Raw genomic sequence first — 15110 nt, forward strand, 5'->3', positions numbered from 1 at the left:
CAACCATCCTTCAGAAGGAATGAGGGCAGCTGGGCTGGTAGACTGAGAGTCCTTGTCTGTTCACTGATTCAATTCACAGAGATGCAGGAACCTGACTCATCTCTTCTCCCAAAATTCCCTTTTGTCTCTTCCTGCAGCTCTTCATCTTTGTGTTTTTGTCTTATTATTATTATTAAATTTTTTTTTTTAATCTCACATGGTAAATGAGTTTTGAAACAGCTCAAATTCTTGTGTTTCTGTGAACATGAAAGGTTAATTCTGGGGGCATCTGCTTCAGCTCAGGTTATGATTCCAGTGTCCTGATATCAAGCCCTGTGTTGGAGCTCCCTACCCAAGATTCTCCCTCTCTCTCTGCCCCTCTCCGTGCCCTCTCTCTCTTGTGTGCCCTCTCTCTCAAATAAATAAATAAAACCTTATGGGCAGCCCAGGTGGCTCAGCGGTTTAGTTTGGCCTTCAGCCCAGGGTGTGGTCCTGGGGTCCCAGAATGGAGTCCCATGTCAGGCTCCCTGCATGGAATGGAGCCTGCTTCTCCCTCTGCCTGTGTCTGTGCCTCTCTCTCTCTCTCTCTGTGTCTCATGAATAAATAAATTAAATCTAAAATTAATTAATTAATTAAATCTTAAAAAAGACTTAAAAAAGATAAGGTTAATTCTGAGGCACAGACAAGAGAGTAGGGTCTCACTATAGTTAACTCAACTAAATCCTCTCCTCCAGCAAAGATGCAAAAGGAGAAACCACATGCACTATTTCCAGGCACGGGACAGAATAAATAAACACAAGTCTGTAATTTCTCTCTGTTCTAATCAGAGCACTTTATTACGCTTCCTGAATTTTCTGCTTTGAAAGCAATTCCCTCCATGCTACCTCTTTTAGTCACAACAGAGGCAAAACAGGAAAACCAGCCATTCAAGCTTGCCAAAGAACCGATACAAAAGAAAGAAATTCTTTTTTTTTTTTTTTTTCATCAATAACTCCTGGATAGGTTTTGGGGTTTTTTTGACTTGTTTGCTTTGTGAAATGCTGTGGTTTCCAAACTTTTGGATTTCATAGATGGGTCTTTTTTTTTTTTTTTTTTAATTTAAGGAGACTAATATAAGGTTGCCAACTTTAAATTTTGTAACTCAAGGACACTGACACACACATTCCTCATATATTGCTGACTATAAAACAGTTCAGCTGCTGTGGGAAATAGGCAATTCCTCAAAATATTAAACACAGAATTATCATAAGACCCAGCAATTCCACTCTTAGGTATTTATCTGAGAGAATTAAAAAGTATGTCCACACGAAAGCGTGTACATGAATGTTCATAGCAGCATTATTTATAGTAGTTACAATGTGGGGAAAAAAAATGTCCATCAACTGATGAATAAACAAAAAGTGGTATATCTATACAATGGAATACTTGACAATACAAAAGGAACAAAGTGCTGATACTTGCTATGATATGAATGAAACATTATTTTCAGTGAAAGAAGCCAAACACAAAAGATTACATACTATATGATTCCATGTATGTATGAAATGTCCAGAATAGGCAAATCCATGGAGACACAAAGTATATTAGTGGCTGCCAGAGCTGGGAGAAGGAGAGGTGGAACACAGCTAGTAGGTACATACAGGGTTTCTTTAGGGGGTGATGAAAAAAACTCCAGTGTTAGATAGTGCTAATGGTTATACAACTCTGCAGACTGAACACTTTAAATGGGTAAATTTTTTGGTCTGTAAATTATATCTCAATAAAGCTGTTACAAAAACAATCCCATGCCATTACTATATATTCTATTTTCACTATTTAAACATAAAACAAAAACAAAAACAAAAACTAAGAACAAAATCTCAGGATAAAGTACAGTCCAGGGGATCCCTGGGTGGCGCAGCGGTTTGGCGCCTGCCTTTGGCCCAGGGCGCGATCCTGGAGACCCGGGATCGAATCCCACATCGGGCTCCCGGTGCATGGAGCCTGCTTCTCCCTCTGCCTGTGTCTCTGCCTCTCTCTCTCTCACTGTGTGCCTATCATAAATAAATTAAAAAAAAATTAAAAAAAAAAAAAAAGTACAGTCCATTAAGTTTAATAAACTAGAATTTATGAAAAAACTAATTATATTTTACTTTCAAATTTCATCATGGACAGATGGGAACTTCGTTAAACACCTTAGACTCAGCAGACCTGGACATTTAAAGGGATGTTAGTTACTTCTCCCACTCCACTAAGTACCAAGTGGTTCAGACGAACCAATATTCCTCTGAAACTAATACCTGTAGGCCTCAAAATGCAAGAACCAACCAAACAAAAATCCCCAAAAAATCCACAAAAGATAAAATATTAAATACACTTGCTATTAAAAATAGAAAACTAACTCACTTCTTGAAAACAAAACCAAACAAAAAACTCTTCCCCAAACCAACTCTAAGAACCAGCTTTGAGAATCACTAGTATGAAGAGAATGACATTTGGCATTTGGATTCCAGCTGTCTAGTACTAAATTGGTGATCTTGACTTTGTGGCTTAACCTAAACCTCAGTATACTGAGAAAATAATAAATAAGGAAGTTTAAATGACATCCTGGATGGAAAGCAGTGCTACTCAAAGCATGGTATGCAGACCACTGCAGGTCCACAGGTTTGTCTGCATCAAATATGGACACAAAGCATAAGCATTTAGAACATCTTATAGCGGGATCCCTGGGTGGCGCAGCGGTTTAGCGCCTGCCTTTGGCCCAGGGCGTGATCCTGGAGATCCGGGATCGAATCCCACATCGGGCTCCTGGTGCATGGAGCCTGCTTCTCCTTCTGCCTATGTCTCTGCCTCTCTCTCTCTCTCTGTGTGACTATCATAAATAAATAAAAATTAAAAAAAAAAGAACATCTTATAGCAAGGTAAGAATTAATGTTTGTTGAATCTAATAAATTTTTTAAAGTTTGTTTATTTATTTATTTATTTATTTGAGTGAGAGAGAGAGAGAGAGCATGAGCAAGGATGAGAGGGAGAAGCGGGCTCCTGGCTGAGCAGGGCTTGATCCCAGGACCTTGGGATAATGACCTGAGCCGAAGGCAGATGTCCAACGAATTGAGCCACCCAGGTGCCCCTAATAATTTTTTAAAATATTTATTTATTTATTTGAGAGAGAGAGAGTAGGGAGGGGCAAAAGGAGAGAGAGTCCTAAGCAGACCCTGCTCTGAGCACAGAGCCCACCTCGGGACTAGATCACCACCCTGAGCTGAAACAGAGTCAATCGCTTAACCAACTGCACCACCCATGTGCCCCGTGAATCTAATAATTTTAAAGTCTACATTCTGTATATTTTTTTCATGTTGTATTTTTAGTAATTTAATTTAGTTCAGGTCCTGAATATTTCTAGCTTAGATTACTCAACTGCTTCCTAACTTCTTTTCCTGTTTTAGTTCTAAGTCTACCCTACTATGGTTACCAGATTTGACCATGTAACTACCCTACCTAAAACCCTTCAACAGATACATAAGAAACTTCAAAATGATTGTGTGCGGGGAGAATTGGCGGGGATGGGGGGAGGTATCACCTAGAGTAGGAGAAACATTTAGTACTATTTGAATTATCAGTAGTAATTAAATAGTTCCAGTGTTTTACAAAAGCATTTTTAGAAAAGTACTTTATATATCAATTATAACTCAGTAAAACCTGGGGGGGGTTACTGATTGGTAACACCTTTGAGGGGGGAAAAAACCTACCTGGTCATTTACCAAGATAGTTTGAGAAGCACTGATACCAGGCACCTTTCTGAATGCTGAGCACAAAGTACGAATTCTTGAAATGTTAATTTCTTCTCTGCCTATTGGATTCTATCATCAGTCACTAAATGCTCACGATAAGCTCCCAAGGTGAAAAGAGAAATGTTGTGCAAGTGCTAAAGAAATCGAAATTTAGTTGAAGAAGTAAAACCCATCTAATATAAAAGAAACCATGTAAAAGACAAAGTCTGCACAAGTTCTGACTAAGTGATATTGAAAAAAATATTCTGAAAAATTAGGGCTTTTTTCAGGTTCAAGCGGTCAAGGAGTTTGGTCAGAGGAAGTGTGGTGAGATCTGGGCCTCTGAAGGCTCCATAGTATTCAGGCAGCTGAGAGGAGGTGGGGCATTAGGCAGAGAACTGACAGAGCAAGAGCAGAGAGGGAGCCACTTGGGGTAGCTGAAACTAACAAGAAAGCTGTAGAAAGGAGGGGATGGAACTGACTTTATGGGACAATCTTGTCTTTGTCAATTCAAGTATTTAAACAAAAATCACACACACACACACACACACACACACACACACACCCCAAAAAACAAAACAAAGGGATCCCTGGGTGGCGCAGCGGTTTAGCGCCTGCCTTTGGCCCAGGGCGCGATCCTGGAGACCCAGGATCGAATCCCACATCGGGCTCCCGGTGCATAGAGCCTGCTTCTCCCTCTGCCTGTGTCTCTGCCTCTCTCTCTCTCTCTCTGTGACTATCATAAATAAATAAAAATTTAAAAAAAAAATCACAAAATGATCAAATTGGGGTCACACAAGCAGTATCACATAACCTACTACTGTATCACTACTTATCACCCTCTGTGAGGTGTCAATCTTTTTCCTTTCACTGCATTCACCCTGCAAAAGATGCCAACCTCAGATCAATCCAGCCATCCACTTTCTAGACTCTTGAACTTAAATCTTTTTTTTTTTTTTTTTTTAATTTATTCACGACAGAGAGAGAGAGGCAGAGACACAGGCAGAGGGAGAAGCAGGCTCCATGCAGGGAGCCTGACCTGGGACTTGATCGCAGGTCTCCAGGATCACACCCCGGGCTGAAGACGGCGCTAAACCGCTGTGCCACCGGGGCTGCCCTGAACTTAAATCTTGACTCAGATTTGCTGAAGTAAACCAAACCCTGCAGAACGATACACAACCACTGTGTGGTCTCCAACCTGAGCAGGGCCCTCAGCCTGGCCCAGCAAATCGTTTTTGGTGTTCCTGGTTCACTTCCTCTTCTCTTTCCCCAGGAACAACTGTTCCTAGCTTTCACTGTTATCCTCAAGCCCCTCTGCTCCATTGCTTCCCAGAACTCTCAGCTCTTTTCCTCTTAGGAACAACTGAGGTCATCAGACAAGGAAGAATTCTTTCAACTTTCTCCATCCAAGCCTAAAACCATAGATATTTCAAATGCTGACTTGGACTTTTTTGCTTCTAATCTAAGCCCTCTATTTGCAATTTATCAATCACTTCCTGGCCTTTAGCTGGTTGTTCATTTCTTTTTCTTTTCAAGATTCTATTTTATTTATTTATTTATTTATTTATTTATTTATTTATTTTTTTTTTTTAAAGATTTTATTTATTTATTCATGATAGTCACAGAGAGAGAGAGAGAGGCAGAGACACAGGCAGAGGGAGAAGCAGGCTCCATGCACCAGGAGCCCGACGTGGGATTCGATCCCGGGTCTCCAGGATCGCGCCCTGGGCCAAAGGCAGGCGCCAAACCGCTGCGCCACCCAGGGATCCCTATTTATTTATTTTTTTAAGTAATCTCTGCACCCAATGTGGAACCTGAACTCACTACCCTGAGATCAAGAGTCGCATGCTCTATCAACTGAGCCAGCCAGGTGGCCCGGTTGTTCATTTCTCATTTGTTTCCAATCTTCTCTTTATGTTGGCCCATCCCCATGTCAGTGCTCAAAACTCTTCCATCTCAGGGAAGAAAAAAACCCAACATAAAACAAAACCTTTCTTTGACCCCCTACTGGCTTCTCCGTCTTTCCTTCTTAAGCACAGATGTTCGCAGGCCTTCATCTTTAGTTTTCTTCCTGCCTTACTCTACATAGCTTCCTTGGGCAAACTCCTCCATTCCCATGTCTTCAACTACCATCTCTGAGTCATCAGACAGCAAATCTGTATGCTTGCCATACTGAGTTCTCATGTTGTCAAAATCTGTTTCACTAACAGATAGCATTCTCCATCTTTATGTCTCATTGGTGCTTCACATTAAATACGTCCAAAATGGAATATCTTTCTCCCAAAATTTGTCTCTACTTCTATTTTTTTTTTCTACTTCTATTTTGGATCTCTTTAGGTACTGACACTATCTACTTAGTCATTCACATAGGAAAGCTAGGCATCATGCTAGATACCTCAAGTCATTAACTCAGGCTAATTCTACTTTCTTAAGCTCTCCTATCCAGCCCCTATAAAAGCCCCATTGCTACTGCCTTTGTTCAGACCCTGAATATCTCTAGCTTAAATAAGTCAACCACTTCCTAATTTCCTTTCCAGTTTCCAGTCTCGTTCTCTTAAATCTATTCACAAACTGGTTACTAGATTTGGCCATATAACTACCGTGCTTAAAAACCTTCAATGTAAAAAAAAAAAAAAAAAAAAAAAAAAACCTTCAATGTATACATATGAAACTTCATGGGGATTGTCTCTGGGGAGAAAAGGGGGGGAGCTATGATAGGAGAAATATTTCCCTCTCATTTTAGTACTATTGGAATTGTTTACCACAGCATGCACTACTGCAATACAAAACTAAAGCTGCATATGCCTACATGCAAGATCCTTCATAATCTCCCTGCTGGTTACGTTGAAGCTGCTCTCTTGAGTTACTCTTTTCTCCTGAATGCCCTGGAGTTTTTCCTTTTATCTTGTAAGACTGACCAAATGGTTCTTCCTCCTGACTTTTCCATACAGAAGAGACCTCTCTCTCCTTTGTGTCTTACTTTGTGCCATAAATATACTTCCATCATGGCATTTACAGATGTTATATGTAATACAGATGGTTTGAAAGGCCTGTCTCCCTTAGCCTCAAATTCCCTGAGGGCATAAAGTCTTTCTTATTCATTCATCTTTGAATTTTCAGAGTCTAGTTACTGAATCAAAATTTACAGTGGGTGGGGCTTGGGTGACAGTGTTTTGAAAATGCTCATCTGGTGATCCTAACTCAATCTCCTGTTAGGAGCCGCTCTGAATTACTCCTTAAGATCAGGAATCTTTGTGACCAGCACAATGTAAATGATCAATGAAGGTTTTCTAAACTGGAACTGAAGTGGACAAGTTCTGAAATTGAGGGAGGAGAGGTTGGAGCTGGAGATTTGGAGGCATCAGAATACAAGAAGGTGTGTGAAATTGTGGCAGTAAATAAGCTTACTTCAGAGAGTACAAAGTGAGAGGAGTGAGGAAGTGAGGGCAGACTTGTCACCCAGTAACTGCGAAGGACTCATTTACATGTGTTCTTCCATCCAGAAGCTCAGGAACTCTGTCCTATTCATCTGTCCACCTGTCACTGAGCACAGTGTACAGTACCTGTTTGGGCTCAGGGACCTTTTACTATCATCAGGGCCACCGAGCCGGAGGTACCATACACACTTCAAGAACACAAAGAAAGAAGTGTTTGGCCAGGGAGGGTGAGCAGTGGGGTGTCAGAAATAGAGGTTTTCATAGGAACAAGTTGGCTCAGTCCTGAAAGAGAAGTTCATCTAGCAGGGAAGTGACCAGAACTTCAGGCAGAGGGCAGGGCAGCAGCACAGGCACCAAGGCACGAAAGAACACAACGCAGACACGGCTCCCCCACGAGGCTGGGCGTGGAGGGAACGACACAGGAAAAACGTCTGGGAGTTTTAGAAAAGGAGGCTGAGAGGATCGGGCTGTGAAGGGCCGCGGACGCCAGCAAGGATCTGGGCCTGTGAGCGGCCAAAGGGGAGTTGTAAATTTCATCTGAAATGACCAGATCGATTTTTTTTTTTTTTACGGTAACTTGTGGCAGCACAAAGGGCAGAGCCAAGAACGGAGGCTCGAAGAAGGAGCTTAATAATTAGTAGCCGATGATCAGCGAAGAGACCCGAGCAAGCACTGTCCTTACGTCTCACACGCGAGACCGGAGGGAAGGGAATGAGCTCTTCGGTTAAAACCCAAGAATGAAGTAAGCGAATTCCGACTCCTGCCGACCACCGGGCGGCACTCGTGCCCCCGGGCGGAACTGGAAGCGACGTCCCGAGGTGCTAACTAACGCCCGGGAACCGTCCGATCTACCTCAGGGGTCCGCAGCCCGGTCGCACCACAGCCGCCCGGCCGCGCGGGGACCGAGGGCTCCGGGCGCAGAACTGCGCGTGCGCGCCCGGAGCGCAGCCCCGCCCCCGCCTCAAATCCCGGTGGCGGGAACCCGGCCTCGGCGCCTGTAGAGCGTCCCTGCGGCTCCGAAAGGACGCTTTCCGCCGGAGCGCTCTGTCCCACGCACTCACCCGCTGCCCGCCGGTCCTCAGGAGCCCCGCGGAGCCGACGGCCCTCACGGCCCTCACGCGCCCGGCCGCCGCCTTTCCCGCCACCCGACTGGATGGCACCAGGCCCCGCCTGCGTGGGGGCGGGGCGGCCTGGTCCACAGAACCCCAAGCGGGGCAGGGGGGTGAAGTAAGGAAAAGGGCACGAGTACGAGCACTGTGTATCGGAGTCGATCCGCTATGGTGAGCTAAGAACCACAGCGTTATGAATTTTCTGCTGATTTAAGATAATAGGGATCAAAGTCCGATTAGAGGTAAATTTAGAGGTAAATTTACATTCTTCCCCTTCTACTGAAGTGGGTTATTCCAAAGTCTCCGAGGGTAGTTAGAAAAAGTAGGCTTTATTTAGGAGGAAGTGGAGAGTTGAGCTACGCGTTAAAGTGGTCTTTTGCGGGCGTGGGTCTCTCATGCTAGAGATAGAGGTTTAAAGCTTGCGAAGCGTGCAGGCTCCTAAAAGGGAGAGAACAACAATAAATATTCATTGGTAAGTTGAGGATCTCCTCTGGACTCTGCTGAGATGAGTATATTTTGCCGATGACAAAAAAAGAGAGGGCTCAAACGAGTAATTATCTCCTGAATTGTTAAGCATTTGAATTGAAGGAATCGATTTCTGGGATATGAGGAGAGTTATAAGAGATTTGCTGAAGATGAAAGGACATATGAGAGAAAAGTGAAAAGATGAACACAAAAAAGGAAAATAATATAAAACTAGAGGTAAAAACAGAAAAGTACCATTTGAAGAGTGTTTTGATCTGCTCTAACTAGATTAAAACTCTGAGGGTCAAAGTCTCTTCCTCCTACGGACCCCCACCCCTACCTCTGCATTTGTCGCAGGCATCAGATTTCCAGTTTTGACTCGAGGGAGCTCTTCTTTGGCTGAAGTACCAGCTGCCTGGAAGCCCCTCTGGGGATGTCTGGAAGAACAGCTAAACTACTTAATGTTTCTAGATTCTAGGCTCACCCTACCCCTTGTTTAGGTTGGGAGCTCACTGGCCCAGGGCTTCCAAAGAGATCCATCATACCAGAATGAACACAAAACCCAGCCAGTGGATGTAGACAAGTTTATGTGGCTTTACAGAACAGTTCAAACCCCAATGTTCACTTTTCTCAGAGTTACTTCCCCACCCAAGTCCCTGGGGCAAGCATCCCTGAGATAAGTGGGCTACACTCTCCCATTAACTTCCCCAAAACCTTTTGGTACATTTGGAGCCTGATCTGGGGCCAATACCTCCATTTCCTCTCCCTGCCCCCAACCCCTTCTCCCAACCCTTGGAATGCCTTGTCTCCATCTGCCTCCTGTGAGGAGTACTCCCTGCTTCCCTGCTTCCCTGCTCCTGCATAAAACTAGGGCCATAATAAACTTGACTGGCAGCAGGGTAAAGGCCAGAAGCTTAAAGGTCTTGGTTCCCTGTGTTCACCACACTGGGTTGGTAGAGGAAGATATGGGATGACACCTTTTTTCCCTTCCCTACCTCTCCTGCTGTGCCCCAAAACTCAGACACAGCCACGTTCACTCACATTCATACGCACAATCATGCACACACAGCGGCGAAGAGAGGTGGGATGGGGAGAAAGGGAAGTTTGCACAAACCAGCTCATGAATGCAACTTGAAAGATTTCACACGGCAAAAGGCAAAAAAAAAAAAAAAAAAAAAAAAAACACACATAAATTAAAAAATAAAGAAGTACATGTCCCTCCCCCCCATCTCTTTCTTCATCCAGGGGCTAGCTCAGCCCTTCCAAGTAAACCCAGAAGCTTCCTACTCCTAGCCAACTGGAGTTTTCACAGGGCCTGGGTCTTCAGTTCAACAGGCTCTCCAGTGCCCTCTGGTTGTCCATTGGAGTCACTGGGCCTGGCACCCTTGAGAATAGACAGTCTCTCAGAAACACTCTTGAGCCGGGGGAAGAGGAGAAAGTCGTAGAGGAGACTGCCTAGTCCCCCTCCAATGATTGGGCCCACCCAGTATACCTGTAGGAAAAGGAGAGGAATAATGAGACTTAGGGAAGAGATCAAGAAAAAGGCTTCTCTTTTTCCAACCCAATGGGGACAATTTAAACAGAAACCAGTGTGTTTGTTTTTAAATTCTAAACGTCTCTACTCCTTGTGCCTCAAAACTTACCGTTTCTTTTCTGGGTCACCAAATTATTCCTTTATCCCACATCTCAGCATACATATATTCTGTTTATTGTTATCAGTTTGTACTAGTCTATAGATTGCTTTAAAAAATGTTTTAGGGGATCCCCGGGTGGCTCAGCGGTTTAGCGCCTGCCTTCTGCCCAGGGTGTGACCCTGGAGTCCCGGGATCAAGTCCTGTGTCAGGCTCCCTGCATGAAGCCTGCTTCTCCCTCTGCCTGTGTCTCTGCCTCTCTCTCTCTCTCTCTCTCTCTCTGTATCTCATGAGTGAATAAATAAAATCTTTTAAAAAAATGTTTTAACTGTGGTAAAACATATAACAGAAAATTCACCATCTTACCCATTTCTAAGTGTACAGTTCAGTACCGTTAAGTATACCATATTGTTGTGCAACAAATCTCCAGAACTCCTTCATCCTGCAAACTTGAATCTCTGTACCCATTAAACGACAGCTCCCCATTGCCCCCTCTCCTGAACCCCCATCAACTACCCTTTGGTTTGTTTCAATGAATTTGACTACTGTAGATACTTCACATAAATGGAGTTATACAGTATTTGTCATTTTGTGACTGGTGTATTTCACGGAGTGAAATGTCCTCGAGGTTCATCCATGTAGCATGTGCTGGGACTTCCTTCTTTTTCTTTTCTTTTCTTTTTATTTATTTATTTATTGACTTCCTTCTTTTTAAGGCTGAATACTATTCCAGTGCATGTAGATACTACATTTTGTTTATCTGTTCACTTGTGAGGGACACTTGAGCTGCTTCCACCTTAGCTGTTGTGAATAATACTGTCAGGAAAATGGGGATACAGCTTTGAAAAAATATTTTAATTCTGTATGTTTCACTGGCATATGGCCAAACAACACAAACATAGCCAATTTTTATTGAGGTCTTATCCCATGTCAGATTCTGTGCTAAATATTTCACACATATGGTTTTCACATTTACTTCTCATAATGGCCCATTTTATGGTAAGGAAACTGGGGTGCAGAATGAGGCATTTGCCATCATCACACACAAGGTCAATAATGTACTACAACTGGGAGAAGGCCCAGGCCCATCTGTACTCCTATATCTCCTGGGCAATGAGAGTAGAAGTTTTTGACTTCCTGTTCATTCAGTTGTCTACCTCACAGTGCTAGTTTTAGAATCCTGTGGATGCTTAGTAAAAATCCCTGACCAACTAGTGAAGGAATTATATGAGCAAGAGCCTCTCTTTCTAGCAAAATAGCGAATCCTGCTCACACGGGCATGCCAAACTCTGTGACAGCCCCTTTAGCTGAGTGCTGGTAAAACTGTGAACACACCCAGATGGAAAGCAGGCAACAAACATGGAACCTGCGGCCTACACCCATACAAGATGCCTTCAGGATCTTGCCCTTCTCCCCTCACTCACCCAGTGGTTGGTGAAGTTTCTGGTGAGAATGGCAGGAGCAAAGGAGCGGGCAGGGTTCATGCCTGCACCAGTATAATACATCTGCAAAAGACACAGTCATAATTGAGACACTTTCCCCTACTTCACCCCAGCTTCTCTCCCCACAACCCACATGTCCCTGAAGGCTGGGCACCTCACCCCCAGCCAGGAGCAAGTAGGGAAGGACAAACTGCATGGGGGGTCCACAATGGAGTAAAGGCACTGATGCCTTATCTGGGATCAGACTATGGATCCATACAAACCCTACATCTACCCATGATGATTCATTTCCACCTTGGGGTCAAGAAGGACCAGATACAGTGGTCACAGAAGAGAGGAACAGAACAGGGTTGATTCCTCTGTGCTGAATGATATAGAGTAAGGTGCATTATGTTCATGTTTGATAGTGAGGTGGGCAGAAGGAAACTTTAAAGCTGGGAAAGGTTTAGGGTCCCTAGAATCCTTAAACAAGAAGTTTCTCCCTGCTTACCCCAAAGAGGTGCCCCAGGGTGAGGGAGAAGCCAACAGCCAGGGCCACAGATCCTAGGCGGCCGTTCCGCCTCTCGTCGTATGTGGCAAAGATGCAGAGCACAAACTGGAGCGTCAGGAAGATCTCCACCGTGGTGGCCTGGCCCACACTCACCCCAGGGTGCAACTAGGCAAAGGAAGAAGAAAGGAGGCAGCTCATTAGGGTTGTCACAATGTTACCTCCTTAAGGCCTCCCACACAGGAACTGCCTTATGGCATCAGTTCCTTGGAGAGGAAGGATAACACAACCCCCATCACAGTAATCATATTTGTTTCTTAATTTCTCCTAATAATAGTCCTTAAGGGTAGGAAGAATTGTACCCACTTATGCAGATAAGGAAGCTGAGGCCCCACCAGGTAAAATAAGTTTCCTCAAGAACCTGCAAGGAGTTGGAAGGAAAGCTGAAACCAGAACTCAGTTCTCGAGTCAGTCCAGAGCTTTATACGTTTTTTATTCCTTCCTTACTCCTCCAAACTACCTTAAACACACACACACACACACACACACACACACACACACACACACACACAATGTCCCAGACCCCTGAGGAACTGATCAGCCTCCACCATTCAGGGAGTCAGGGTACCAGGTTCCTCCAGCCCCACTTAGCTGATCATTACCGTATTAAGTGCTAGGTTTCCTCGGACGGCAGGCGGGGTGACACTATATAGCACGGCGGCTCCAGCCACGGCTCCCAGGAGTTGGGCTGCCATATAGCAGAAGGCACGGAGCAGAGACATCTGGGAACCCACAAGGAAGGCGAAAGTGACTGCAGGATTGACATGGGCTCCACTGATGTGGCCCACAGCCTGCACCAGCGTAGCCAGGGCCAGGCCAAAGGCCAGAGCCACCTGCAGGACATGCAGGGGTCCAGGGGTCCAACGCAGTGAGGCCCCCAGTCCAAAAAAGACATAGAAGAGGGTGGCAAAAAACTCAGCAAATATAGCCCTCCAGAAGGAGGCTGACCGCAGTTCCCACATGGCAGGGGGGATGGGCAAAATGCCTGGGTCCCTGATACCCCCCTGGCCTGATTTGGGAGGACAGTCCCCTTTATAGAGGACTCTTAATCCCTGGGAGGGGCAGGCTGAAGTGGCTGGCCCAGCCTCTTAACCCCTTCACAGCTACAGAGGGCTGGGCCCACTCTTATGCATCTGTTAAAGCTGCTGGATTTTCCCCTCCCTCTTCCATCGGGAGATGAGCAGAGCCATGGGTGTTAGGGTGGGGGTACAGTTGGGGCTGGAGAGGCTCTGAGAGGAGAGGACCAAGAACAGGGGGACTGTAAAAGTCTGTTTCTCTCTTTGTGTCAAAGTTGGGGTTCATGCTCCTGATTGACATCCGTATTAGAACATTCTTCAACTCTGCATTGGAAGATCAATCAAATGGAGTTCACTTCATGGGACATAAGACTGTGCTCCTGGGGGCCTTCAGTGTCCTCTGAGTCGGCCAAGGGTAAGGGTGGGGGTGGGGGTCAGGAGTGGGGTCCAGCTGGTAAGTTGGATAACTGAAGAGAATTCTTTAGTTCTCTGGGATTAGAGGCCCTTTCCCCATTGGTTGGTTTGGTCTGGAATCTGTGGACCCTGCAGCTCTGGGACAGAATAGTTCTGCTGTGTCTGGTTTTCTCCAAGCCCAGGTTCCCTACCCCCAATCCATGCTAGCACTTCCCTTTCCAAAGCCTCAGTCCAGCCTTATAAACCAAAGACAGGAGGAAGAACCTATCTTCCATGGATAGGCTGGGGTGGGAGACTGGGGAGGGGATAAAGGTGTTAGTTAAATTTCAGAATTGGCTTATACTTCATCTTTCCAAACTCACAAAGTCCTAGAAGGAAGTACTGAAAAGAAGGAAACTAAATCATGGCTATGGGGCAATGGAAAGGCCTAGGCTGGGATCCCTGGGTGGCGCAGCAGTTTAGCGCCTGCCTTTGGCCCAGGGCGCGATCCTGGAGACCCGGGATCGAATCCCACATTGGGTTCCCGGTGCATGGAGCCTGCTTCTCCCTCTGCCTGTGTCTGTGCCTCTCTCTCTCTCTCTCTGGGACTATCATAAACAAATAAAAATTAAAAAAAAAAAAAAAAAAAAGGAAAGGCCTAGGCCTCCTAATATGGTCCCAATCAGGACCCTAGGGCCTTCAGTCTTGATCCCTAAGGAAAAGTCTGGGCGTAGGGGTGTGTGGAGAAGCAGGCTGGTCAAGGAGAAAGGAGAGGACAGGGGTAGGAGAGCTTGGGGCAAGAGGTTCACTTGTGCTCAGGCTTGATGAGGGACCGGGGCCTAGAGGCGAGGCGGGGCTCTGTGGTGGTAGAGAAGGCAGGATGGGATACACTGGTAGGCTTTACCATCTCCATGGCAAGTCATACAAGCTGCAGGGTTTTCCCATGAAGCACCAGAGGAGAACAAAATTTTTAAGAGGTCTGCAGGGGCTCCTGGTGGCTCAGTTGGCTAAGTATCTGCCTTTGATCCCAGTGTTCTAGGATCAAGCCCTGAGTCAGGCTCCTTGCTCAGTGGTGGGGCTGCTTCTCCCTCTCTCTGCCTACTGTTCCTCTTGCTTGTGCTCTCTCTCTCTGTCAAATAAATGAATATTTTTTTTTAAACAAGGCAGCAGTAAATGACTTAAAAAAAAAAAAAGAAGAAGAGATCTGTAATAATGGTCCCCAGCATTGGTCCCATCTAGTACACCTGTGGGTAGAGACGGGAGGAACACAGATTAGGGCCTATGCTCCTCTCTTCCTCCAACATCCAGCTTGGAGATGGATAGGAACAGTTACGGCAAAGG

At 45.2% G+C, this 15110-nt stretch overlaps 2 protein-coding genes across 5 annotated transcripts in view; both read right to left on the bottom strand.

Annotated features, from left to right (window-relative positions):
* TIMELESS (timeless circadian regulator) overlaps positions 1-8343 on the bottom strand; it is a 28963-nt gene extending 20620 nt beyond the window's left edge. For 2 of the 3 annotated variants that reach the window (XM_072768847.1, XM_072768843.1), the window contains exon 1: positions 8228-8343. The gene's annotated coding sequence lies outside the window, so the exon portion shown is untranslated. Of the gene's footprint in view, positions 1-7137; positions 7304-8227 lie in introns of those variants that run through there. The other variant, XM_072768844.1, reaches the window with a different exon arrangement.
* Positions 8344-8592: 249 nt separating this feature from the next.
* MIP (major intrinsic protein of lens fiber) lies at positions 8593-14232 on the bottom strand. 2 transcript variants are annotated; one of them, XR_012003749.1, is made up of 6 exons: positions 12963-14232; positions 12304-12468; positions 11796-11876; positions 10028-10232; positions 9081-9177; positions 8593-8713 (listed from the first exon to the last, which is right to left on the bottom strand). XR_012003749.1 is itself a non-coding variant. In XM_072768872.1 (4 exons), the coding sequence occupies exons 1-4, from the start codon at positions 13320-13322 to the stop codon at positions 10047-10049; spliced, it is 792 nt and encodes a 263-aa protein (XP_072624973.1). In that variant the 5' UTR covers positions 13323-14228; the 3' UTR covers positions 8593-10046. The 2 variants fall into 2 exon arrangements, 1 of the variants encoding a protein (XP_072624973.1); XM_072768872.1 differs by having other exon boundaries at positions 8593-10232; positions 12963-14228.
* Positions 14233-15110: the final 878 nt, after the last annotated feature.

Source organism: Canis lupus, chromosome 11 (assembly GCF_048164855.1).
Source record: "Canis lupus baileyi chromosome 11, mCanLup2.hap1, whole genome shotgun sequence".
NCBI lineage: Eukaryota > Metazoa > Chordata > Mammalia > Carnivora > Canidae > Canis > Canis lupus.

What these genes read in the sequence shown, in the direction of transcription:
- MIP (XM_072768872.1), bottom strand. Translation starts at nt 13,322, where the DNA reads ATGTGGGAACTGCGGTCAGCCTCCTTCTGGAGGGCTATATTTGCTGAG. An exon ending in GAAACCTAGCACTTAATACG is followed by an intron (nt 12,469 to 12,962) that starts GTAATGATCAGC and finishes TCCTTTGCCTAG; the next exon opens with TTGCACCCTGGGGTGAGTGT. An exon ending in CCCTGGGGCACCTCTTTGGG is followed by an intron (nt 11,877 to 12,303) that starts GTAAGCAGGGAG and finishes TGTCTTTTGCAG; the next exon opens with ATGTATTATACTGGTGCAGG.